This window comes from Bufo gargarizans, chromosome 2, assembly GCF_014858855.1.
Source record: "Bufo gargarizans isolate SCDJY-AF-19 chromosome 2, ASM1485885v1, whole genome shotgun sequence".
Taxonomy (NCBI): domain Eukaryota; kingdom Metazoa; phylum Chordata; class Amphibia; order Anura; family Bufonidae; genus Bufo; species Bufo gargarizans.
The window spans coordinates 227,795,640-227,823,097 of NC_058081.1; the positions used below are offsets into that span (position 1 = coordinate 227,795,640).

The 27,458-nt window shown below is 45.4% G+C and overlaps 1 protein-coding gene across 1 annotated transcript in view; it reads right to left on the reverse strand.

Annotated features, from left to right (window-relative positions):
- UPF2 (UPF2 regulator of nonsense mediated mRNA decay) overlaps positions 1 to 27,458 on the reverse strand; it is a 77,555-nt gene that overhangs the window by 30,912 nt on the left and 19,185 nt on the right. Inside the window, 10 exon segments of the mRNA XM_044280075.1 lie at positions 2,823 to 3,014; positions 3,016 to 3,099; positions 3,308 to 3,511; positions 5,155 to 5,340; positions 18,233 to 18,349; positions 18,558 to 18,671; positions 18,762 to 18,870; positions 22,694 to 22,779; positions 22,923 to 23,026; positions 25,989 to 26,135. Coding sequence (XP_044136010.1) covers positions 2,823 to 3,014; positions 3,016 to 3,099; positions 3,308 to 3,511; positions 5,155 to 5,340; positions 18,233 to 18,349; positions 18,558 to 18,671; positions 18,762 to 18,870; positions 22,694 to 22,779; positions 22,923 to 23,026; positions 25,989 to 26,135 — 1,343 coding nt within the window.

Here is a 27,458-nt window from a genome sequence, read left to right on the forward strand (position 1 = left end):
CGGCTGAAATGGATTAGGCCCATTTTCGGCCGCCGGAATTTCGGTGCACCCCTATTAAAAAGGTATAATAATTATGGGTATAATAATAATAATAATAATAATAATAATAATTATGTTAAACAACTGTGTAAAAGGTGAAGCAGGCAAAATTTAAACACACTATAGGTTTTAAATTCAATACGATTAGACACTTACTAATGTGGGGTCTGCAGCTGAGGCCTCTGCACAGCAGTCCAACGTGCAGTCTTGTGACCATGCTCCTAGTGTGTATCACAATAGAAAACGGATCAGTCCTCCACTGACTTTCAATGGAGTTAATGACGGATCCGTCTTGGCAATGTTAAAGATAATACAACCAGATCCGTTCTGAACGGATGCAGATCATTGTATTAATCTAGTAACAGAAGCGTTTTTTTGCAGAACCCTGTCGGATCCAGAAAAAACGCTAGTGTGAAAGTAGCCTTAGTAGCTCAGTGGTAAATAAATATTTTATTTTTATTTATAAAATAAAAATACCAAATTTACCAAAAATTTGAAAAAAAATTCTACTTCTCTGCTTTTAAAACATAGCAACACCTCCTAAAATAGTTACGTCTACTTCATGTTTGGATCATTTCGTAAATTACATTTTCTTTTTTTTTTGGATGTTAGAAGGCTTAGAAGTTTAGAAGTAATTCTTAAAAATGTTTTGGAAAAAATTTCAAAAACCCAATTTTTAAGGACCAGTTCAGGTCTGAAGTCACTTTGTGGGGCTTTTACATAATCGAAACCACCCCGAAATGGCCCAATTTTAGAAACTACGCCCCTCAAGGTATTCAAAACTGATTTTAAAAACTTTGTTAACCCTTTAGGTTTTCTACACAAATTAAATGAAAATGGAGATGAAATTTCAGAATTTAACTTTTTGGGCAGATTTTCCATTTTAATCAATCAATTTTTTTCCACTAACAAAGCAAGGGTTAACAGCCAAACAAAACTCATCATTTATTACCCTGATTGTGTAGTTTACAGAAACACCCCATATGTGTTCATAAACTACTGTACAGGCACACGGCAGGGCACAGAAGGAAAGGAATGCCATATGGTTTTTGGAAGTCAGATTTCACTGGGATAATTTTAAGTTGCCATGTCACATTTGAAGACCCCCTGATGCACACCTAGAGTAAAAACTCCAAAAAACAAACAAACAAAAACAACATTTTGAAAACTACGGGATAAGGTGGCAGTTTTGTTGGTACTATTTCAGGGTACATATGATTTTTGGTTGCTCTTTTTGTGAGGCAAGGTAACAAAAAAAATAGCAGTTTTTATTTTCTGTTATTTACAATGTTCACCTGACAGGTTAGATCATGTGCTATTTTTATAGAGCAGGTTGTTACAGATGCGACAATACCAAATATGACAAATCAGTTTTACATAATAAAGCATTTGTGAAAAAAAATATTTTTTTTTAGTGTCTCCATATTCTGAAAGCCAGTTTTTTTTTGGGGGGCGACTGTCTTATGTAGGGTCTCATTTTTTGTGGAATGAGATGACAGTTTGATTGGTAAGATTTTGGGGTGCGTATGACTTTGATCGCTTGGTATTACACTTTTTGTGATGCAAGGTGACAAATGGCTTTTTTTTTTTTACACCGTTTTTATAAAAAAAAAAAAAAGTGGACCGCGCAATACAGTAGAATTGCCTGCAGGACTTCACTATTGGAGCACGCTTCCTTTGCAGCGGTGACTAAAGGATGCAAACTACAAGAGGAACAGAAAAAACTAACACTCTGGTGTGCCTGCATTTTCTTCTACGCTTGCGAGTACAATCTTTTGCAAGTGTGTGTGAAGAGTGACCACAATACTTCACTATTAGTGTGGTTTTTGGCATTCCACAGGGCTCTTAATGTTGAGAAGACGTCTGTGGGAATCGATGTTTTACCCGTGTGTATAAAGTTGGATGGCTCTGGGAGAAAGTGGTTACTGGTAGGGATCCACTGAAATAAATTGGCTTTTTGTGAATACGACCCACTTCACATTTGGGACTCGCTGCGCCTCATGATTAAGGCAACGTAATGGAAGAAAAAGGTTTTTTTATATGACAAAATAAATGATTGTTTTAGCACAGTTTTTATTTTATCTTTTCTACGGCGTTCAGGTGAGGGGGTGGATCATGCGATATTTTTGTAGAGGCGGTCGTTACGGACGCAGCAATACCCAATATGTCTGGTTCTTTTTTTCTATTTTTTTTTTTACAATTATGTGTTTTATTTTGGGAAATGTTATTTTTTATTTACTTAAAACTTAATATATTTTTTTTTATTATGAAAAACACTTTTTTGTCACACTCTAGGACTTCAACTTCTGGGGTCTGATCCCCTCTGCAATGCATTACAATACATCCTGTATTGTAATGCATTGGCTGTCAGCTTTTATGCCTAATGGCTGGAACTCACAGGCTTCCGTAGAAGGCTTGCCTTCTCTGCCATCGGGTCCCTGCCACTGCAGCACTGGGACCCGATGGGGAAACGGAGGGCACCCGTACCCTCCGCAAACCCTGTGTATGCTGTGGTCAGCTTTGACCGAGGCATACAAGGGGTTAACACGCCGGCATTGGCGTTTTCACCAATGCTGGCGCATGCAGCAGTGACTGCCGGGTCCGTGCCACTGATCGGGCGAACGCAGCTCCTGCACCCCCCCCCCCCAATTAGCCTGCCGTACATGTACGTCACTGGTGACGTATATGTACGGCAAGGATCCTTAAGGGGTTAACATGGGATTAGTTATGATATCATTGAACTAGTAAGGGATGGAAATCAACACTGTAAAACCTTTTCATACCTGAAAGTAAATAAGGAAGCAATCAAGCTTGCGTTTGCTAGATCCTCTGTCAAAATACTGTCCGCAGGTATCAAGAATGGTGCAAACTAATCTTATACGAAACAAGTGCTCTGGTGGATCAAGGAGACTGGAGCTGCCGTCTGTGTTAACACCAAACGATATAAAGGAATAAAGTGTGCGGAATATAACCGCAGGATTCCACCATTCTGTAGTTGTACAGCTCTCCAAGAAATTTAGCGCTGCTTATCCGCCGCTGGTTAAACTTTGGCTGATTGACCTATTAATAAAGAAAAAATGACAGTAATAGAAAATTGGCAAATATCTAATGTTACTCTGAACTGCCTTTCCCAACAGTCCCTATTCTTGCAGGTTAATTTTATATTTGTTTTTCTAGGACGGTCCACTAATCCAGAATTTCTAATAAGACTCCTATAAGGTACCATTCATGCTAAATTAATCAAATGTCAGCATGTTCTATTTCTTACCTCCATCCCTAGACGAATGTCTTCTAATACGCCATCAACCACATGAATTCCAACATCCTCTTGATAAAGCACCAAGCCTGCTAGTAGGTTGGCTACACAGTGGATACTGTTATACTTCACATTCCAAATGTTGATCATGCAGCAAATGACATAGTCTTTCACCTCTGAATCCTGCCACGACAACTTCCTCATCTGCCGCAAAACCTGAAAGGAACAATTTGTTTGAGCATAAATAACCCATTTTACTTTCAAGAATCTGTGTAACACTATAGGCAAAACTGAAATTAAATCCAAAAAAGTGCAAACATGCGGGCCTTTCCATTATAAATTCAAAGACTAAGCCAATCCACTGTCATCCATGTAGGTGTGTCTAGTACCATAGTTCAGCATCATAGCACCGATTGGTGTGACTCACACTGGTGAGCCCCCATCGATATTTATGAGCTATGATGAGGGCTCTTTCACATCTGTGTTTTTCTTTTCCGGTATAGAGATCCAGCAAATCATCTCAATACTAAGGTTGGGCAATACACTGGCATTAACGATATACCGCGGTATTAAGAAACAGCGATATCGCCATTCCTTACTTACCGCAGTATTTTAGTAACGTCATGGGGCAGTCACACGTCACAGTGCTGAATGCCTCTAAAACGTCTGGCGCACATTACAGCCGGCACAGTGGAGAAGGAGAGAGTCCCTCCCCACTGTGATCCGGCTGCTGCTGCGCCACCAATGAGAAGGTAATAGTGAGGAGGGGAGGGGCTGTGGCCGCTGGGTCACCAATGAGAATTATCCTCAATTCAAATATAGACTGCGGGTGGCGGCCGTATCACATACCCGGCACCCGGTCTCAATGACAGGAAGCGGCGAAACGGAGGCAATTTACCCCTCAAATGCAGCACCTGAGGGGCTAATTGGCACAGTTCAGCGGGATCCCTGTCATTGATTCCGAGTGCCAGCTGTGTGATATGGCTGGCACCAGCAGTCTATATTTGTATTATGAGGTTAAATTACATTCATTGGTGGCGCAGTGCACCCAAACCCCCCAGTATTATAATCATTGGTGGCAGTGGCCACAGGGTCCTTTCCCCTATTCATTGATGGTGCAGTGGCAGCTTCTGATTGGAGCCCCAGCAGTGAAATCTCAGGGCTCTGATCGGTTACCATGGCAGCCAGGACGCTACTGAAGCCATCCATGGCTGCCATGGTAATCTCCCTGCTGCCGTGTGCACAAAGTAAAAAAAAAAATAATAAACACCAAAATATAAAAAATTTTAAATCACCCCCTTTCCCAATTTACATAAAAAAATAAAATAAAAAATTTGGTATCGCCACGTCCAAAAAATCCAAACTATTAAAATATTGAAAAATATCTCCTATGTGGTGAACTTCGTAACAGAAAAATAAATATATAAAAAAAACACACGTTTCTCCATATTTTTTGTCTCCTTCTCCCTTAAAAAAATAGGATAGGACTGTTCTATTATGGGCTGCACCTTCCATAATGCTTAGTAATATAGGGACTGGAAAAGTCTCGGACACAATAGAAAACTGATCCTTCCCCCATTGACTTACAATGGTTTTAGTGCCGGATTGGTCTTGGCTATTTTAAAGATAATACAATCGGATCCGTTTATAACGGATGCAGCCACTTGTATTGTCAATAACGGAAGTGGATCAGGCAAAAACGCATATGTGAAAGTAGCCTAACTTAGGCCATCAATGTTAAAAATGAAAAAAAAAAAAAAAGTTGTACTATCTACTGGAATTGCAAGAGCCATATTAAAATGATTTTTCAAAAATCAAACCACATCTTAAAACCACAAGTTCAATGCATTATATCCAACCTTTTCAGTTGTAACTTTGGAGAGATCTTTATAAAGCAGTTTCCTTATGTACTCATGCAGAGGAGGCCTCTTCTTTCTCACAGTCTTTTCAGCGGGAGGTGGATTGCAATAATAGTAGGCATTCTCCACCATTGTTACATATCGGGCATCCAAATGCATGGCTTGTTTTTTGCGCATCATTTGTTCCTAAAGTAAGTAAAATAAAGTATTTATAGAGTCTATGAAACAAACATCTTCTCTCTGCTAACCTTTCAACTCTAGCAGATTTTTGTATTACGACAAATGAAGATGCAGCAAAACAAAGTATCGCACTATGCCTAGTAATATAGGGTGGCTGAAATGGTCTCCCCACCAAAGCTCTGTTACCCGGACTGTGTCCACCCATCACGCTATTCGGTATGTAAACATGTATTTTTAGATCTGACATAAAATTAGGACTAATTCACACATTAGCCTTTATTTTTGGAGCAATATTTCAAAATCCTCTGTGACAACACCAATAGGCCAAATTAATAACTGTATGAGGAATTAAAGGGGCAATCCTACCAGTCACATTTAAAAGCAACCTGTCACCATGAAAATGCAATATAAGCTATAGCCCGCATGTTATAGAGCAGAAGCAGCTTAGCAGAAAAGATTCAGTATAACATGTATTTCATTATTTTATAACCATCCTCATTCTGAACTGTGAAGTCCAGCAGGCGGTCCTATCAGTGACTGACAGCTATCTCTGTATACACAGTCAGAGGGAAGACTGTCAATCAATGATTGGACCACCTCCTTGACTTCAAAGCCCAGAATGAGCAGGAATTTAACGGGCATCTGTCAGCAGTTTTGTACCTATGGAACGGGCTGACCTGTTGAATGTGCACTTGGCAGCTGAAGGCATCTGTGCCTATATAGCTGAAAAATTAAGTTGTAATAAATGCAAATGAGCCTCTAGGAGCAACTGGGGCGTTGCCGTTACACCTAGAGGCTCTGATCTCTCTCCAACTGCCACGTTCTCTTCACTTTGATTGACAGGGCCAGGAAAAAAACATCTTAACGCTTAGCCCTGTCAATTAAAGTGGAGTAGATGTGGCAGTTGTAGGGAAAGCAGAGCCTAGGTGTAATGTAACGCCCCCATTGCTCCTAGAGTCTCATTTGCATATATTAAAACATCATTTTTCTCACCAATGCAGTCACATATGAACATGAGACCAACACAGATGGCTTCAGCTGCCAAGTGCACATGGAACAGGTCAGCCAGTTTCATAGGTAGAAATCTGCTGACAGACGCCCTTTAAATCAATTAAATAAAAGTTTGGCTGAATCTTTTACCTTTAAACTATATGTCAATCTGCTCAGCTCCTCCTGCTCTATAATATGCTTCCTACAGCTCAGACACCATGTTCAACGTGACAGGTTCCCTTTAATGCCCGATTGGTGGTAGTTCTACAAATTGTCAAAACAGGTCCACTACCACTCAGCTTTGTCATGAGCGGGGAGTGATAGAAACAGCTGAGTGATGGTGTTTCCATCTATGGGGATGGACCTCCGCTCTAAAAGTGATAGAGGTCCCAGTGTTCGACTCCCATTGAACAAGCAGTAATGTCATATAAAGAATAATATTTCCACTTTTTGAAGACGTTGTTGCACAAGAACGCATAGGGGCCATCTGCAGACACCCAGCACACATCTTATTTTGCACAGGGGGACCTAACAGTACCAGAGACATAGAAGACATTTTAACAATCATCATCACACTATGTTCCAAATTATGCAAGTGAAATATTTATAGGATTTCAGTAAAATGAGGATTTAATTTTATTTTTTTAAATATGGGGGGAGATTTATCATCAAAACTGGTGTAAATGAAAATTAGCTTAGTTGCCCATAGCAACCAATCTGATTCCATCTTTTATTTTTCAAAGAAGCTTTGAAAAATGAAAGGTGTTATCTGACTGGTTGCTATGGGCAACTAAGACAGTTTTCCTTTACAACAATTTTGATAAAGCCCCCCCTTGTTGAAATTTAAATTTGCTGTTATTAATTGTCCTGGGGGTAGGTGTGCTCAATTATTGTACTGTATGAGGGTGGAGGCATAGGAAGCGTTTTCTGACACTTGTCCAGTTCTTGCTGCTTTCCGCTTCCTGGTCCCAGCTTGACCCACCAGGAAAGACCTGTTCAGCCAAACACTGTCTGACGAGGCTCACCACTACTACTGGCATTTCCAGCACGTTCAGCCGGGACAAAGAAGTGAAGAGCAGCAGAGACCGGGCCAGAGCAGCAGCAAGGGCTCAGTAAGGGAGAAGAACGAGTAGGACTTATTTTAATATTTTTAACCTTAAGCCGAACCAGAAAAAGACACTTTAATTGGAAGTGGCTGGCGACGTTAATTGACCCCTAAATAAACCCTTTAGGCTACTTTCACATTAGCGTTTTTGCGGATTTGTCATGGATCTGCAAAAATGCTTCCGTTACCATAATACAAACGCATGCACCCATCATGAACGGATCCGGTTGTATTATGACTTGGGCTACTTTCACACTTGCGTTCGGAGCGGATCAGTCTGGTGTCTGCACAGACGGATCTGCTCCTATAATGCAGGCGATGGGATCCGTTCAGAACGGATCCATCTGCATTATATTTCAGAAAAAATTCTAAGCCTCAAAGTTACTCAGACAGATCCGTCCAGACTTTACATTGAAAGTCAATGGGGGACGGATCAGTTTGAAATTGAGCCATATTGTGTCAACTTCAAATGGATCCGTCCCCATTGACTTACGTTGTAAGTCTGGGCGGATCAGTTTGGCTCCGCACGGCCAGGCGGACATCCGACTGAGGCATTCTGAGCGGATCCGCATCCACTCAGAATGCATTGGGGCCATACGGATGCGTTCAGGGCCGCTTGTGAGAGCCTTCAAACGGAACCCCGAATGCAAGCGTTAAAGTAGCCATATATAGCCATGACGGATCCGTCATGAAGACCATTGAAAGTCAATGGGGGATGGATCCATTTTCTATTGTGTCAGAGAAAACTGATCAGTCCCCATTGACTGACATTGTTTGTCAGGAGGACGGATCCGTCTTGCTTGGGACCACATCGGACAGAAAAACGCTGCTTGCAGCGTTATTCTGTCCGCGATGGGAGCGCAACCAAACTGAACAGAATGCATTTTAGTGCATTCCATTTCGTTCAGTTCAGTTTTGCACCCATTGACAATGAATAGGGACAAAACTGAAGCGTTTTCATCCGCTATTGAGAACCTATGACAGATCTCAATAGCGGAAATGAAAACGCTAATGTGAAAGTAGCCTTAATTGTACTGTGGATAGTAAAATTAAATGAGCACTAATATCATCAAGTGGGGACTAAATAGTGCAGTAATTTTCTAACTGTATGGGGAGAATTACTTGAGCTCTGCATTGGAGTACTAAGCAGGCTTGTATGGTGGTACTAACTGGGAGAAACCTGCAATCCGGTACACAGATTTCTCGTCGTGATTTTTAAATCTATTGTATTTCATCATTTGCGATTGATTTTGCCACAAACAATAAAACATCTCCCCTTCACAACATAGGGTCACAGTGAGGCTATAAAACCACTGGGACCCCCACAACCATGAGAACGGGGGTACTGTGTTTCCCTGTATGAATGGAGCAGCGGTCAAGCAAGTGTGCTGCTGCTCCATTCATCTCTATGGGACTGCAGGAGATAGCAAGTACAGAGCCTAGGTATTTCCATCGGTCCCATAGAATAGAGATGAATGGAGCAGCAGCACACATGCTCGGACATCGCTCCATTCATACAGGGGTATGGGCTTGTGCTCAATGGTGGTCCCAGCAGTCAGACACTTATGCCCTATCCGTTTTAATCTTCAGCACAACCCCTTTAAGACTAATGACACACAGCTTTTGTAGAAAGGTTTTTGAATAGGGGGTTCTAAGCTTAAAGTACACCTTCGGGGGCAATTTTTTTAGGATTGCATTTTACTCATGCAATCATGAGATAAGATTTTTTTTTTTTTTTTTTGGTCTTCATTAAAAACATTCTGTTGTTTTGTCACAAAGGGCTAACTGTTTTTCTAGTTGTGTGAATACTACATTCACTTTCACTTGATCACCTAACAACCCTCATCTCTAAATTACTGAAAAGGTCAAACACTTGTCCATGCCACATTATCATCAGTAAGGATGGATTCACACGTCCGTGGAACACGGTCCGCGCGATACCGGCCTGGATTCCTGCTGAGAGCAGGAACGCACAGCGTCATTGGTTGCTATGACGCTGTGCGCTTCCTGATGCCGCCGCAGTACAGTAATACACTGGTATAGATCATACCAGTGTATTACTGTACTGCGGCGGCAGCAGCAGGCAGTGCAAGGAGTCATAGCAACCAATGACGCTGTGCGCTCCTGCTCTCAGCAGGAATCCAGGCCGGTATCGCGCGGACCGTGTTCCACGGATGTGTGAATCCAGCCTAAGAACTGAGCTATAATGAGTGTTTATAAAGGTCATAGATCAGAAATAAGGAGCTCCTCAGGTAAGCTGGCTGATCAGAGCAGAGAGAAAATGCAAATCCTGCTACTAGAGCATCTCAGCCATCTACAGAGAAAAAGACTCCACATTTTAATGAAGAACAACTGAAAAAGAATTTAGCTCAAAAGGAGTTTAAAGCAATCATTTTTAAAAAGTTGTCCCCAAAAGGTGTACATTGCCTTTAAAAAAGTTGAGAAATACTGTTCTGGAAACGGCTTTCTGAACAAAAACATTGTAAAAAAACCTACATTCTTCAGCCAGCCTTGTAAATATCCTGGCTTCTGTACATTTAGACTTGTTTTTAAAAGATAGATAAGGACTCTGGTTAAGCAAGATTATAAGGTCATCACACACAGATTCTTTACCGCACTAACAGACACAGAACAAGTGAATTCCTCACCAAGAATGCGGTAGAATGTGAAATGTAAAATACATACACAACTAAATACAAGGGTATTCTAGTTAGGCCACGTTCACATCTGTGTTTTTGCTGGATCCATCATGGATCAGCCAAAATGCTTCAGTCATGATAATATGAACAGATCCGGTTGTATTATCTCTAAACTAGCCATGACAAACCCGGGGGGGACAGATACATTTTCTTTTAGGTCAGAGAAAAACGGATCAGTCTCCATTGACTTACATTGTGAGTCATGAGGGATCCGTCTTGCTCCGCATCCCATGACGCACTCAAAAACGCAGCTTGAAGCGCTTTTGCGTGTCATTGGAACGCAATGAAACGGAAAGGAATGCATTCTGGTGCACTCTGTTCCCTTCAGTTCAGTTTTATCCCAATTGACAATGAATGGGGACAAAACAGAAGCATTTTCCCCTGATATTGAGATCCTATGACGGATCTCAATAGCGGAAAGGGAAAGCACAGATGTGAAAGTAGCCTTAGAATGTTATCCCCCTTATCAACTGGAAAGGGGATAACTGTTAGACTGTAATCCTTTGGTCTCCCTCCTCACTTGTGGGGTAACGGTAATTCTGCCTCTTGTATTCAGTGAAAAAATGGAAAAAAGGAGATTTTTGTATAACTTACCAGTTAAATCTCTTTCTCGCTCTTCCTTGGGGGACACAGACCTTGGGTATAGCTTTGCTCCCTAGGAGGCGTGACACTAAGTAAAACTGTTAAGCCCCTCCTCCATCAGCTATACCCTCAGCCTGGAGATAGAGGCTACCAGTTGCGTGTCCAAGTAGTGAAAGGATAACAACCAATAACGGAAACAACCAGCCAGCAACCCAACGGGGCGCCAGACCATAACCCTGTAACCAAACACAGAAGGGTGGGTGCTGTGTCCCCCAAGGAAGAGCGAGAAAGAGATTTAACTGGTAAGTTATACAAAAATCTCCTTTTCTCGCCCATTTTCCTTGGGGGACACAGACCTTGGGACGTTCAAGAGCAGTCCAAGAAGGGAGGGACCACAAACCCAAGGCGGAACACCACCAGAGCATCAGGAAACCGCTGCCTGCAAAACCAGGCGGCCCAAAGCAGCATCCGCTGATGCATGCGTATGCACCCTATAGAACTTTGTGAAAGTGTGCAGAGAGGACCAAGTGGCTGCTTTGCACAACTGTTCAGCCGAGGCCCGATGCCTCTGCGCCCAGGAAGCTCCGACTGCTCTGGTGGAATGAGCAGTGACGCCGAAAGGCGGAGGTCTGCCCTTGGCTCGATAAGCCTCAGACACCGCCAGTTTAATGAAACGGGCAATAGCCACCTTGGAGACCGCCAACCCTTTGCGCGAACCCTCCGGAACCACAAACAGGGAGTCCGTGCGCCGAAAGGACCCGGTGACCTCCAAGTAAATCCTCAACGCCCTGACCACATCCAGACGGTGCAGTTCCCGTTCTCTGGGGTGGGAAGGAGAGGGACAGAGCGACGGAAGGACGATGTCCTCATTGATGTGAAAGGCGGAGACCACCTTTGGCAGGAAAGTCGGGACAGGCCGAAGCACAACCTTATCCTGGTGGAAGATCAGGAAAGGTTCGGAGCAGAAAGAGCCGCTAACTCCGACACCCGTCGGAGAGACGTGACGGCCACAAGAAAGATGACCTTGCAGGACAGAAGGCGAAGGGAGACCTCCCGTAAAGGCTCGAAGGGGGCTGATTGGAGCGACGAGAGCACCACATTCAGGTCCCAGGAAGGAACTGGAGGGCGGTACGGCGGAACAGAGTGAGCCACCCCTTGTAAAAAGGTCTTAATTGGCCCTAGAGGGGCCAGGGGACGCTGGAGAAGAATAGACAGCGCCGAAATCTGACCCTTCAGAGAACTGAGGCACAGCCCCAGGTCCAGACCCGACTGGAGGAAGGACAGGATTGTGGGAAGAGAAAACCGGAGAGGTGGGATGCTCCGGGACTCACAGAACCCCAGATAGGACCTCCAAACCAGATAGTAGATCCTAGAGGATACGGGCTTACGAGCCCGGATCATGGTGCGGACTACGTCCGCGGAGAAACCCCGTCGCGTTAAGACGGCGGTCTCAATAGCCACGCCGTCAAACGTAGCGAGCCTAAATGCTCGTGGAAGATCGGTCCCTGAGAGAGAAGGTCTTCCCTGGAGGGCAGTGGCCACGGTGCGTCTGCCAACAGCAACATTAGGTCGGCGTACCAAGACCGGCGGGGCCAATCCGGGGCGATTAGAATCGCGGGGACGCCCTCTGCCGCGATCCTCCGAAGAACCCGTGGCAGGAGGGGAAAAGGAGGAAAGACGTACAGAAGGGAGAATTCGCGCCACGGAAGGACGAGCGCGTCGGCGCCGTATGCCTTCGGGTCCCGTGCCCTGGCCAGGTATAGGGGGACCTTGTGGTTGAATTTGGAGGCCATGAGGTCCACGTCGGGGCGACCCCAGCGAAGACAAAGGGCTTCGAACACCTCTGGGTGCAGGGACCATTCTCCCGGGTCGATGGTGGACCGGCTGAGGAAATCCGCCGCCCAGTTGTCCACCCCCGGGATGTAAATCGCAGATAAGGCCGGCACGTGCGTCTCCGCCCAGAGGAGAATGAGGGTCACCTCTTGCATCGCTGCGAGTGCCTCCCTGATGGTTTATGTATGCCACAGCCGTGGCATTGTCCGATTGGATCCGAACAGGGTGGCCCCTCAGCAGATGGGTCCAGTGTCTGAGGGACAGAAGAATCGCCCTCAGTTCCAGAATATTGATTGGAAGTCTGGACTCCGATAGAGACCAAACGCCCTGGACGGACCGGGGAGGGAAACCCCCCCCCCCCCACCCCCGTAAGCTGGCATCTGTGGTAATCACCAGCCAGTTCAGTGGAAGGAAGGACTTCCCCCTTAGAGGGATATGCAACCACCAGCCGAGGGAAGCCCGAGCCAGGGGAGGCAGAAGAAAGGTCCTGTCCAGACTCCTCGGTGATTTGTCCCAGGCCGACAGAATTGCCCTCTGAAAGGTGCGGGATCGGAATTGTGCGAACGGCACCGCTTCGAAACAGGCAACCATCTTTCCCAACAACCGCATGCGGGATCTGAGGGAAGGGCGGTGATGACGGAGGAGACTGCGAACCGACCCGCGAAGGGCCAGACGCTTGTCCGACGGAAGGCGGACCTCCGCCAACTCTGTATCCAGGAGCATCCCCAGGAAGATCAGCCGTCTGGAGGGGGTAAGGGAAGATTTGGGGTGGTTGATAATCCAACCGAACCGCGTCAGGGTCTCCAGAGTGAGTTCCACACTGCGGGATGTCTGAGAGAAGGAGGGTGCCTTGACCAGGATGTCGTCCAAGTATGGGAGAAGAAAAACACTTCTTGAACGTAGAAGGGCCAAGACAGGGGCCAGGACCTTGGTGAACACTCGAGGAGCCATCGCCAGACCAAAGGGAAGGGCGACGAATTGGAAGTGATCGTCCCCCACCGCGAAGCGCAGGAAGCGGTGATGACATGGAGCAACCGGAACGTGGAGGTATGCATCCTGAATGTCGATTGAGGCCATGAAATCCCCTCTTTCCAGGGAGGCCACTGCGGACCTGAGAGACTCCATCCGGAATCTCTGCAGTCGGAGAAAACGGTTCAGGCGTTTTAGGTCCAAGATCGGACGCACTGAGCCTTCCTTCTTGGGAACCACAAAGAGGTTCGAGTAGAACCCCCTGAACCTTTCCGTCGGAGGCACGGGGGCGACGACACCCTTGTCCATTAGAGAGTGAATGGCCGCGAAGAAGGCGGCCACTCGTACGGGATCTCGCGGAGGACGGGATCGGAAGAAACGGTCTGGCGGAATGGACGCAAATTCGATTTTGTATCCGCAAGATACAATCTCGAGCGCCCATGCGTCTGAGATGTGGGCCCGCCATACGTTCCTGAATAGGAGAAGGCGGCCCCCCACCCGGGTGGGTGGGGGCGCACCTTCAGGCAGAGGGCTGCTGGCCTGTGGGAGCCCGTGCAGGCTGGGACTTGCGCCAGGTAGGTTGCGTCCGAAAAAACGGCTTCTTGCGTCTATCCTGGGCTGGGCCAGAGGAAGAAGAACTGGCCGCGGGTCTAGACCCGGTGGGCTTGCGAAAGGACCGAAAACGGGACGAACCAGCGCGACCACGGGGGGCGCCCATTGGCCTGGGGGAGGTGAGTACTCTTCCCACCCGTGGCCTCTGATATAAGTTCGTCCAGACGGGTTCCGAACAGGCGGGAACCCGTGAATGGTAGGCCGGCCAAAGAGCGTTTGGAAGCGGCGTCCGCCGCCCAAACCTTCAGCCAGAGTTCCCTCCTGACAGAAACTGCCAGGGCAGAGGAACGGGCAATGAGGGCACCCGCATCAAGGGAGGCCTCACAGACGAATTTTCCGGCCTGAACAATTAGTTGGGCTAAGGAACGGAGGTCCTGAACAGGGACGTCCGACCCTAACTCTCGTTCCAGTTGCAAACCCCATTCAGAGACCGCTTTGCCAACCCAGGCGGAGGCAAAGACCGGTCTAAGGGCCGAACCAGAGGCAGTAAATATGGCCTTGGAGAGGGATTCCGTACGACGGTCCTCAACAGACTGGAGGGAAGATCCGTCCTGTACAGGAATAGTAGTGCTTTTGGACAGGCGAGCCACGGGAGGATCAACCTTAGGCGGGGATGTCCACGTGGTCACAGAATCCGCTGGAAAGGGATAACAAATGTCCAGCTTTTTGGGTGTTATAAAGCGGACGTTAGGCCGAGTCCAAGCCTTGGATACCACAGAAGAAAAATCAGCGTGTATGGGAAAAACCTTGGAGGCCTGTTTGGGGCGGAGAAAGGACACGCCGGCCTGTTCAGAGCTGGGGGGGTCATCGTGTAGCTGAAAGGTATCACGGATGCTAGTGACAAGATGCCCCACCGCGGACGCCAATTTGGACGGAAGCTCTGAGTCCATGTCCACGTCCGAATCCGCCAGTTCTCCCTCAGAAAGCGTATCCCTTTGAGAGGATAGACTTGACTGAGCTCGCACGCATGGCGGAGAGAGCGAAGCATCTGGAGAAGATGTGCGCTCAACCCTTGAATGTTTCTGAGTATGCCGGGCCCTGGAAGATTCGCTGGGAGGCAGGGAACCAGTGGGGGCGGCAGAAACGGTAGTCCCAGCGGGTGCGACAGGGATTGTGGCAGCCTGCGGGAGAGGCGGTCTATCCACGAGACGGCCCACTACGTGTGTAAGGCTTTCCACCGCCTGAGACAGAGACCTAGCCCAGTCAGGGGGTTCAGAGGCACCGGGGGGCGCAGCGGGAAGCGGGCCCTGCACCGGGGCCTGACATGCAAGGCAATGCGGCTCAGATTGCCCACGCGGAAAAAGTTCCTTACAGGCGGTACAGGCATGGTACCAGGGTTTGGGGGCACCTGTGGGATCTGACATGCTGAAGTGTGGTTGTACTCTAATATAGAGACCACAAAGGGTTATAGCAGCTATGACCAGGAGGGTTAGGAGAGGGTTAACTGTCCTACCAGTGCCTCAGAAGAACGTCAGGAGATGGCCCAGATCAGCAGCAGCAGAGAAGCAGTGAGCAGCAGAGAGCAGCAGAGAGCAGCAGAGAGCAGCAGAGAGCAGCAGAGAGCGCCCACAGAAGCCGAGCGATGTACACAGGAGGTTAGAGTCCCCCACCGTGTCCCAGCTTCCTGTCAGGAGTGAGGAAGCGCGGGAAACCTCAGCAGAAAGCACGGGGAACAAGCTCTGCCCCCTCCAGCGCTTGAAATGTCTCCTGTGAAGGAGAACGTAGCTCCGCCCCCAAAATGACGCGCGCGTAAGCCCCGCCCCCTGCCGGGACCGCTAAGCCCCGCCCCCCGTTCTCGGCGGGAAGGGGGAGAGAGAGAAGAGAAAAATGGAGTCAGCCCCGAATGAGGGGGAGGGGGGGGGAGAAAGATAGCAGCGTGGGGGGGGAACGGCGTGGGGGTGCTGAGGATGCTGCTGTGCTGCATTGTCCTGCAGATGAGCGCTCAGAATGAGCGACCACGGGTGCCCCCCTTACCCAGAGGGGTAGATGCTGCAGATAGGGACGGGGTATGGGCTGGAATAGCCATCTCACCGTCCGACGTCTTCACCCTCAGTCCTTTCCAGCAGGGTCGCCCCTTCAGCCACTGGCACCGCAGTGGCAGGAAGCTGGAAGAGGGGCTTGGCGTGCGGGCGACCCCCTAGCTGGCGGGATGTAGGGGAGCCATTGCTGCCCAGATCCTCCTATTGCTTCTGTGGGGGAGGCAGCAGTGCAGATAAGTTGGCACTGGCGCAGCTCAACCCCGGGAGAGCAGAGAGGTCTAATGCGTCTCTGGTATCCCTAGGAAAAAATAAAATAACAAAATTAGAAGAAAAAGTAAAAATAACAAGGAGAAAACAGCCCTGCAGTAGCAGGGAGTGTCTTGCCTCCTTGGACACTAAGCTAAAACTGGTAGCCTCTATCTCCAGGCTGAGGGTATAGCTGATGGAGGAGGGGCTTAACAGTTTTACTTAGTGTCACGCCTCCTAGGGAGCAAAGCTATACCCAAGGTCTGTGTCCCCCAAGGAAAATGGGCGAGAAAGACAAATAAAACGAAATGGTAATATATCTGCAAGCAGGTATGTCTGTCTCCTATGGGCACCAAGCTAATACTGATTAGCTTAGTGTCTGCAGGAGGGGTATAGCTGGTAGGAAAAGCTAATACTTTTTCTGCTTAGTGTCGCCTCCTAGTGGCCGCAACTAGTGATGGGTGAAGCGGGCTTCTGATGTAGGACTGAAACGATTCATCTATGTCGTTGAGGGGAAAAAAAATCCTCAATGCAATTTCCCAGTGCATGCTGGGAAGAAGACGTGGATTTTGAAGGGGGGACCTGTGATTTGAAGGGGCTGATGGTGCTGTGTGGGGGACACTAATGGATGGCATGGAGGCACTGGGGGAGGTGGATATGGCAATGGATGGCACTGGGGGAGTCAGGGACATGGCATGGGAGGGGCTGATCTGTTGGCACTAGGGAAGTGGGAGACATGGCAATTGGGATGGCATGGCAGAAGAACAGCCTGCTGGTATACAGTATTGGGTATAGCTGGATACAACCAGCTATATGCTCTCATTGACTATAATGTGGCCATCTAGCCATGTTCCGGCACAGATGCTGGGTATCGTCCAAAGCGTTTTTTTATGTCCGGCCAAAACCCAGATTGAATGCTGTAACAAGGCCGGACCCCATTACAGTCTATCGCTGGAGCAGCTGGCAGTATCCAGCTATACCCGATATGGTAAATTCTGTTCTGATAGAATGTATATTGCAGCTGTGAAAGAAGCCTTATGTGTGTGCGCAATTAATTGCTATACCACTAAGAAATAAAAATATTGTTTCTATAAAGCAATACGTTATTTTAAGTAGTTTTTCTTATTAGAGTACTTGATTAATCGTAAAAATAACTGGTAGAATACTCGATCGCTAAAATAATAGTTTGCTGCAGCCCTATTCTGATGTTACTTCGGTCATAACTTTGGATTAATACTGTATGGAGATCAGTCTCCGTACAGTATTGAAATGTACAGGCTCCGATGAGCCAACGTTAGTTACTAGTGAAGTCGCGCGAGACTTCATTAAATAACTTTGGCAATTGATTATTAAAGTGGAAAACCACGTTAAAACTTGAAACTGAACTCTGCTTCAGTCCCGACTGGTACTTTAAAAATCAACTATTGAAGTTAATCAACTAATTCACACACGACTTCGCAAATGACTAACTTTGGCTCGTTGGAGCCCATATATTTTAATACTGTACCAAGATTGATCTCATGTAACATCCGAAGCTCACTTTGCTAATCATTAGCGGCAACAACCACACCCATGGACAATCCTGTGTCCCACCAATGACACAAGCAAGAAAGGGGTGTCTCTTTATATGTGGCATTTAGCTCCAAAATTACTCGACAGTTCTGGTGTAAAATTCTGTCTCAAACTAATCCAATCAACAGTAGGTATAAAGTCAGACAAAAGTGTCTGCCCCCGCACCACATATATCATCCAGCCTGAGCCCCTGTGATAAATCTGGTGCAGGTCTAGACAGCCTGTCTAAGTTTATGCCATCTACAGGATTAGTAAATCTGCCCCAATGTGCTGTACCCACTACCCTACAGACAAGGGAGGAATATCATTACCAATAGTACACTGGTTCGTAAGTGGGAATCTGGAGATCGGAATAGAAATCTTCCACAGGTTTCCAGAAGTGTGCAAGCCATTTCAATGTGGTGATGTGAGAAGTCTGACAGCAGCATCTGCGGACATAAATTGTATACAGTTTACAGGGCACGCGATGGCTATAGTGTCATAGAATTAAAAACAATCTAGCAATATAAAGTACAAAATCAAAATTATGCATTTACCTCTAATTATTATAAATGGGAAGAAATAACTCAGTAATATCTGATTGCAATGAATATAGAGGGTAATGGAAGACCACAGAAAAACGGCTTCATAGCAAACCTTTAGACAATGGAGGGTGTCTGTTCTGTTGAACATTTTAAACTTGGCAAGTTCCCCGATGAACCTCACAGTCTTGTTCTTGGTTTCGATATTGATCTGATCCTTCTTTCTTACCTAAATGAGTAAAATATCCCTATTAGCTTATTCTACACAGTGCCATGGAAGAAAATTTGATTTTAATATATGTATAGAATAAACACTTACATGGAATCTAAAATCCCCCTTTAGCATGGAACAAAGATCGTCTGCAACATCTGACATACATGGGTGCAAGGTCGCAACCAATCTTGCGTAAAATGGCAACAAATCCAGTCTGACAAAAAAAAATTTAAAATTTTTTAATTAAAAAGCAGGAAGGAATAGGCAGCAGCACATCTTCAGCTGACAACATAGAACATTTTTTATATTTTCAGAAAGTATAAACTTGATAGAGTACAATCACATCGCCTCCCATTCAACAGACTCCATGTGCACAACTACGGATAGCACACTGACCCATGCACTTCTATGCACACATCCAGCGCAGCGCAGGTCCTATTTTTTGTCAGATATTGCTTAATTTTAGCAAACATCAGCTACACCATTTTCCAAATTATGCAAGTGAAATATTTATAGGATTTCTGTAAAATAAGGATTTTGATTTTTAGAATAGGAGGGAGATTTATCAAAATTGGTGCAAAGGAAAACTGGCTTAGTTACCCATAGCAACCAGATTCCACCTATCATTCTCTAAAGGAGCTCTGAAAAAAAGAAAGATGGAATCTGATTGGTTGCTATGGGACACTAAACCAGTTGTCCTTTACTGCAGTTTTGATAAATCTCCCCCAACAGGTTTGTTTTATTTCTTATATCTTTTTAGATGTTTGGCATCGATCCCACACAGGTTTTTTTAAAAGACGGCCAGGTGATATTGGTTAAGAGGAAAGTTATTTAAAGAGATTGTTCCACATTATTAAAGGGGTTGTCTCATCTGAGACATTGGTGACATACTATAGCGATATGCCACCAACGTCAGACAGGTGTCGACCCGCCTCCGAGACCTGTGCCTATCTCCAGAACGGGGGATCTAAAGCGAACAGAGAGCAGCTGCGCACCTCCGGTCACCCTCCATTAATTTCTATGGGACTGCTGAAAACAGAAAATATCTGGAGATGGGTGTGCTCTCAGAGGTAGAACCCGCACCTATACTTTACTTTAATGGAACATCCTAGTGATATGCCATCAAAGTCTGAGATGACACAATCCCTTTAACCAAGGGAAGGAAATAAGACTTTTCAGAAGATGAAAAGCATGAGATAGTTGCTCCATGGCTGTGACGCTCTCCGCTGTGATTGGATCGCGGCACAGCCAGGAAGAAGAAGAAGCCGCCTATTGAGCAACCCAGGCGTCTCCTCCAACCTGTACCGATGCTCAGTATTAACATACCGAGTGGGAAAAATACAGGGGGGCACAGCGGGGCGCAGAAGTGATTTAAAAAAAAAAAAAAAAAAACACATTCAAGGTGGCAGCATGAGCTGGGGGTACCCGCCAAGTAAAGGTACAGTATTTATCTACAATAAAAAAAATTATAATAAAAAAAAAAAGAAGTGAAAGGTCCTCTTTAACTCTATACTCCAACACTCTTTGCTTTATAGGCAATTCTCTAAAGATGTTGTTAATTGGTACTGGCTGCTTTTATAAGTGAAAGAGAGGCTAAAAAAAAAAAAAAAAAAAAAGAAGATGATTTATGGACATGTATAGGAAGTTGTATTAGTCTCATCATACACTAGAGACGTGTTTTTACCAACCAGTGTGCCTCCAGCTGTTACAAAACTACAACTCCCAGCATGCCCGCACAGCCAAATGCTGTCCAGGCATGCTGGGAGTTGTAGTTTTGCAACAGCTGGAGGCACACTGGTTGGGAAACACTGCACTAGACGTACGGGCTTTCATGTCTTGTGTGAGGGCTGTATTAAACTGCACTCTATTAATAACACATCCATCGCTGCTTCTCTGCAGCAGGCTGATTACACAGGACTATGCACGGTGAATGCAGGAGATGTGCTACTGATAATCGGGAATCTTTCATCCTGACGAAAGATGCCTATTAGGTCCCTTTCACACGGGCGAGTATTCCGCGCGGGTGCAATGTGTGATGTGAACGCATTGCACCCGCACTGAATCTGGACCCATTCATTTCTATGGGGCTGTGCGATAATGTACGCAACGCAGGCCCCATAGAAGTGAATGGGGCTGCGTGAAAATCGCAAGCATCCGCAAACAAGTGCGGATGCGGTGTGATTTTCATGCACGGTTGCTAGGAGACGATCGGGATGGAGACCTGATCATTTTATTATTTTCCCTTATAACATGGTTATAAAGGAAAAGAGCATTTTGAATACAGAATGCTGAGTAAAATAGCGCTGGAGGGGTTAAAAATTTTTTTAAAGGGAACCTGTCATCTGGATTTTGGGTATAGAGCTGAGGACATGGGTTGCTAGATGGCCGCTTGCACATCCACAATACCCAGTCCCCATAGCTCTGTGTGCTTTTATTGTGTAAAAAAAACGATTTGATACATATGCAAATTAACCTGAGATGAGTCCTGTCCCTGACTCATCTCACATACAGGACTCATCTCAGGTTAATTTGCATATGTATCAAATCCATTTTTTTACACAATAAAAGCACACAGAGCTAAGGGGACTGGGTATTGCGGATGTGCTAGCGGCCATCTAGCAATCCATGTCCTCAGCTCTATACACAAAATCCCAGTGACAGGTTCCCTTTAACTCACCTTAATCCACTTGATCGCGCAGCCGGCATCTCTTCTGGCTTCTTTCTTTGCTGTGTGGAGGAAAGGGACCTGTGGTGACATCACTCCGGTCATCACATGGTCCATCACATGATCTTTTACCATGGTGATGGATCATGTGATGGACCATGTGATGACCGGAGTGACGTCACCACAGGTCCTTTTCCTCCACACAGCAAAGAAAGAAGCCAGAAGAGATGCCGGCTGCGCGATCAAGTGGATTAAGGAGAGTTAAATAATTTTTTATTTATTTGTTAACCCCTCCAGCGCTATTTTACTATGCATTCTGTATACCATGTTCTAAGGGAAAATAATACAATCCACAGAACACCGATTCCAAGCTCGAACTTCTGTGAAGAAGTTCGGGTTTGGGTACCAAACATGCCGATTTTTCTCACGCGCGTGCAAAACGCATTACAATGTTTTGCACTCGCGCGGAAAAATCGTGCATGTTCCCGCAACGCCCCGTGTGAAACGAGCCTTAGGCGACAAATGAGCATTTCCTTGTTTATCTGCTGATAGATTATGCAGAATAAAATGCACACAAGGATAGAAGAAAGGATCAGTGGCACTGCTGCAATGCGCCCAAAAACACCCCTATAGGAACAATGCAACCACGGCTCAACAGCTGCTGACAGGATCGTGTGGTGCTCAGCCAGGAGCTCAAGCAGACTCTTTGTGAAGATAATGTGGTAGATAGAAAAGATTGTGGCACTCACCACTGTCATGCGAAAATCTTCAATGCTTTATTAATTCGTATAACATGAAGGTTGGAAGGCTGGGGAGTGGGTATGCCCTTCACTGCTGGCCAACGACCAGCAGTGAAGGGCATACCCACTCCCCAGCCTGCCAACCTTCATGTTATACGAATTAATAAAGCATTGAAGATTATACAGGCCAAATATCGGAAAATTATGCGGTCTAATACTGACCTTATAGAATAGCTAAAGTCTAGTGCAGAATAGGCTATCAACGTTTGATCAGTGGAGGTGTGAGTGACACATCCCTTTCATTGATTACATAAGTGCAGAAGCTCTTCCCTAAGGCTGGCTGTGCCTGGTAGTGCAACTTGTTCCATTCACTGGAATATAATGTGCTGCAGCCACCCCTTCATTCTCCTGACCCGCAGGGTTCCCAGAGGTCAGACTGCCACAATCCAACACTGATGGCCTATCCTGAGGAAATGTGCTTGAGGAATTCTAAGGGAAAAAAAAGCTGACATTTATGGATACCCACCTTCAATTATATACCCTATGGCATTTACTGTGCAAAATGTCACTGTGTAGCCTTTGCCTAGTAGACATTGTTATAGACAATCACAGTAATTTTTTTATTTCATTACCTTTGTCTAGGAACAATGAATAGTGCTCTAACCAGCTTCCTTCTATTTGCCTTTGTATTCATATTCATGCAGAAATCCATGGCAGCCTAAAATTCACAAAAAGTACATTAAAATAGGAAAACATAACAGCAGCTTTTTAAACTACAGTGTATTAGAGTGATTGTCTGAATGAACGATAATATACATAAATCTTTATTGTATTTTTCCCATTAAAAATGTTGATAAGTACCTTGTCTATAAGATCACGATTAACACAGTTTGGCAGCTGCTGAATAAAAGCATCAACTATAAGCTTTAGATGGGACCCAGTGCTCGCCTCTTCATCTTCTTGTTCTGTAAAATACACAAACGACTAAGTAGGGACCATGTAAATGGAAATTTATAAGAGGAAGGAACATCCATTTGTGATTAATGTAAAAGAGATACAATAAGTTGCTGCCTAGCTGTGCTCTTCTAGCGTACAAGTTACTGTACTTGGCAGTGGCGAGAGTGCCAGAAAAATCTGTATTGCTGTCACAGGGGATGCTGAAGACATGCTGGGACAACTTTACTGTCATGGTACCGAATGCCTCATTCACATGTCAGTGATTTCCATCAGTGATTGTGTGCCAAATCCAGGATTGGAGTAGAAGGGCTCGTGCACACAAACGCATTTTTTTCCCGTGCCCGGAAATGACTCAGAGTGTACATTCCGTGTCCATATGGCCGTTCTGTAATACAGACAAGTATAGGACTGTTCTATTAGGGGCAGGACGTTCCGTCCTGCAGAATGCACATGGCCGGTATCTGTGTTCTGAGGTTCCAGGTTCGTGTGCATGAGCCCTAAAGATCTGCATTTAGAGCCGCACCTGGTTTTAGCTCAAAATTACTGATGGAAGTCACTGACCAAATACGGACTGTGTGAATAAGGCATATTTTGGACAACAGAGACAAGGTTCAAATGGATATATGGGCAGTAAAAAATAAGTAATTTTTTTTTCCCCTCCAGCTAAGAAAGCTCTTTCAAAATTCTGTGTCTGGGTTATTTTGTACATTTTTACAAAAAAACTAACAAAAGAAAAAAATAAAACCACACCCTTCCCCACCAGTGCCGTACATGTGCCTGCTCTCACGTGCAGCAGGCACCATAGCCGCCTGGTGCCCGCTGTATCATACAGCAGACACAGACACCTGCAACTAAAGTCCGTAAAATGCCGATCCCAGACTTAACACTTCAGATACCATGCTTAAATGTGACCACGGAGGCAGGGATTGGGGGAGCCAGATGCATTGTGCAGGAGCTTCAGTCCTCTGGAATGAACTGAAACACGTTAGTTCCTATGGAGCTGTGTTAAAAATATATATATATATATATATATATATATATATATATATATATATATATATATATATATATATATATATATATATATATATATATATATATATATATATATATATATTAGTAGTGGGGAGCTGTAAAAAAAAAATCCCACTATTGTATCCGAAGATCGGAGTAGGCATGCAAGTGGCTCAATATATATATATTCTAATCACCCCCCTTTCCCCAAAATGTAAATAAAATATAAACAAGAAAAAATATATATAATTGGTATCACCGAGTGCGAACCCATTAAAACCTTTGTGGAATTGCGTTCTTTTTTTCCAATTTCACCCCATTTGGATTTTTTTTTTTTTTTACAGCTCCCCACTACATCATATGCATTATTAAATGGTCGCATTAGGCTACTTTCACACTAGCGTTCGTCGGTCCGCTCGTGAGCTCCGTTTGAAGGAGCTCACGAGCGGACCCGAACGCAGCCGTCCAGCCCTGATGCAGTCTGAATGGAGCGGATCCGCTCAGACTGCATCAGTCTGGCGGCGTTCAGCCTCCGCTCCGCTCGCCTCCGCACGGACTGGCGGACAGCTGAACGCTGCTTGCAGCGTTCGGGTGTCCGCCTGGCCGTGCGGAGGCGTGCGGATCCGTTCAGACTTACAATGTAAGTCAATGGGAACGGATCCGCTTGAAGATGTCACCAATTGACTCAATCTTCAAGCGGATCCGTCCCCCATTGACTTTACATTGAAAGTCTGAACGGATCCGCGCAGGCTACTTGCGCACTTGCGAATTTTTTTAAAGTTATTAATGCAGACGGATCCGTACTGAACGGAGCCTCCGTCTGCATTAATATGAGCGGATCCGTTCAGAACGGATCCGCCCGAACGCTAGTGTGAAAGTAGCCATAGAACGCACAACATGTCTTGCAATAAACAAGGCCTCATACAGCTATGTAAACAGAAAACCACAAAAAAAAAAAAAAAATAATTATAATGATCGCACCAGTAAGGCAGAGAGTGAAGAGAGAAAAGACGGAAAGGACTAAACCATATAAGAATTTGATTTCCATGAAATAAACTGTGATGTTGCATTGGTACTGCATTGTAAAACCATATCATCCACCACAAAACGTTCCTGCAGACCTGGCACTACTGGTTAGTGTACCAAGAACCCATGGAATAAAAATCAGTAGTGGGCTAGCGATGCATTCTTCTTTCTTTCTTCCTTCCTGTCTCTTTCCTCATTCTCTGTTCTTCCTTCTCTTTGCTCTTATAACTAGTATTTCAAAGGTCCTGCAAGCATCTCAGGTATCTACCTGCTTTTTCAGTACTACTGTTGGGGCATATATGATCATATTCTTTGTGGTACAAATGATTCTTCACAAACTCTTATATTCTAGGGGTTGCCTTTTCTTTCACACAGGCCAGAGTCATGAACTATATACAAAGGGGGCTTTGTCTAGAGGCACAACTTTAAACTTCTGGGCCTCAAGGCAAAAATGTGACACAAGGCCCCAATCTACCATGTGCCATTATAGATATGTCCTGGCTTTGTCATACATAGTTCATGTATAAAGAATCTGACAAACCAGGGAGGGACAGTAACTTGGAACTACAGTCAACATGCCCTGACGGGCTACTAGTTGCTCTCAGCAGAACAGTGCTATATGTTCTGTACTGTTCACCTGAGCCACGATGAGCTGCTCCTTTAGGCACCAGGTGAGGTTGGCTGCATTTTATACAGTGTGCATTACACAGGTCCACAAAGAAGTTCCTGTCTGCTACATGGGCCAGATCCTGATGCTCTTTCTTACAACATGAGGGTTCGTTTTATCTGCACAACAATCGTCATTCATTTTGTAACTTTAGGGCTCACTATATTTTTGTGCTTGCCAACTTTTGTATGATTTAGCCCAGGCATAAGCTAGCAGATTTTATGCTGGCTTGCTGTTTATTTCACTCTCCACAACCAGCTTACCTTGTTCATCAAGCAGTTTCTTTGTAAGGTCTTCTGCTTCCTCAACTCCTTCTAGCTCCATGGCATCATCATTTATATCCAAATTTTCCAGTTCCAATTCTAGTTCTTCTGTTGTGGAGACATCTCTTTCTTTACAGTCTTTGGAATCTGACGACAGCAAGCATAAAGATTATTTTAAAAAGAATATAAAAAAATCTAGGATCAGAGCTAATGGTGGTACATCAGAAGTCTTTGAGCTGGGAAGAGGTACACGTCAGGGATGCCCGCTGTCCCCCCTTCTATTTGCCATTGCAATTGAGCCACTTGCATGCCTACTCCGATCTTCGGATACAATAGTGGGATTCCCCATGGGAGGGGTGACAGATGCCCTTTAAAATGGTTCTTATGCCAAGGCTTACGCATGTTCTACATAACTCCCCTGTGTGGATTCCACAACTGATCTTTTTTAGAATACGAAGGCTGTTTAGAAGCCTGTTATGGCGTAACAAACGGGTCAGGATCCGGTTGGGGACTTTACGGAGAGGGATAGATGCAGGGGGTCTCTCTATTCCTAATCCTTAGCTGTATTTTATTTCCTCACAGATGCAACATCTGAGGGGTTGGGGGAGGACTCCTGGAGATAACGCATCTGTGCAGTTGATAGCACACATTATAGAAAATGACTCCCCAATAGTCCTATTGGAACATAGCGGTCTGGGACCGTGGTTGATGGGACATCCTACGCTCAACTTGATACATAAGGTTTGGCATAGGTGTGACTTGCTGTCGCTACGGGGCTTCAGTCAGGTCACTCCTCTATGGAGAAATCCTCAGTTATCTGAAATATTTCGCTTGGAAGGGATTTCGCCTTGGGAACGGAAGGGTTTGAGGTTTTTGTGCCCCCATACTGCCTTTTATCAATTTCTACAGTTACGCCATGCTTTTCAGGCTCAATCAGATCCTCACAGTGACTCCTCGAGTGGATTGATATCATTCATCTAATAGGAACAGGTTTGTGAAATAGGATCCCTTAGCGGTCAAACAAAAATGGGAGGGGGATGTTGGCTCTATCTCAGAGGAACAATGGAAAACAGTTTTGGCACTGACACAGTTATCTTTGTGTGAGGGCCAACGAATGTCCGAATTGTTTCTTGTTCACCGGGTGTATCGGACTCCATCCTTTCTGTTCAGGATTGGGGTTAGGAACAATGCCTCCTGCCCTAGATGTGGGGCAGTCCGGCATTCCTGCTACACATGTTCTGGGAGTGTACAGAGCTTAGGACTTTTTGGACAGGCGTGCTCACTTGTATTAAGACGCATATCATATTGCAGTCCCGCCTGGTCCCAGGACATGTGTGTTAAATATGGAATATTGGACATTAAAAACCAGGAATTCTCGCCTGGAAGTGCAGAGTTAGCTCTTCCAGGCCAGGAAGCTAATTGCTAAATACTGGCTAAGACCCCAGCCCCCCCTGAGGCTGAATTTTTGAA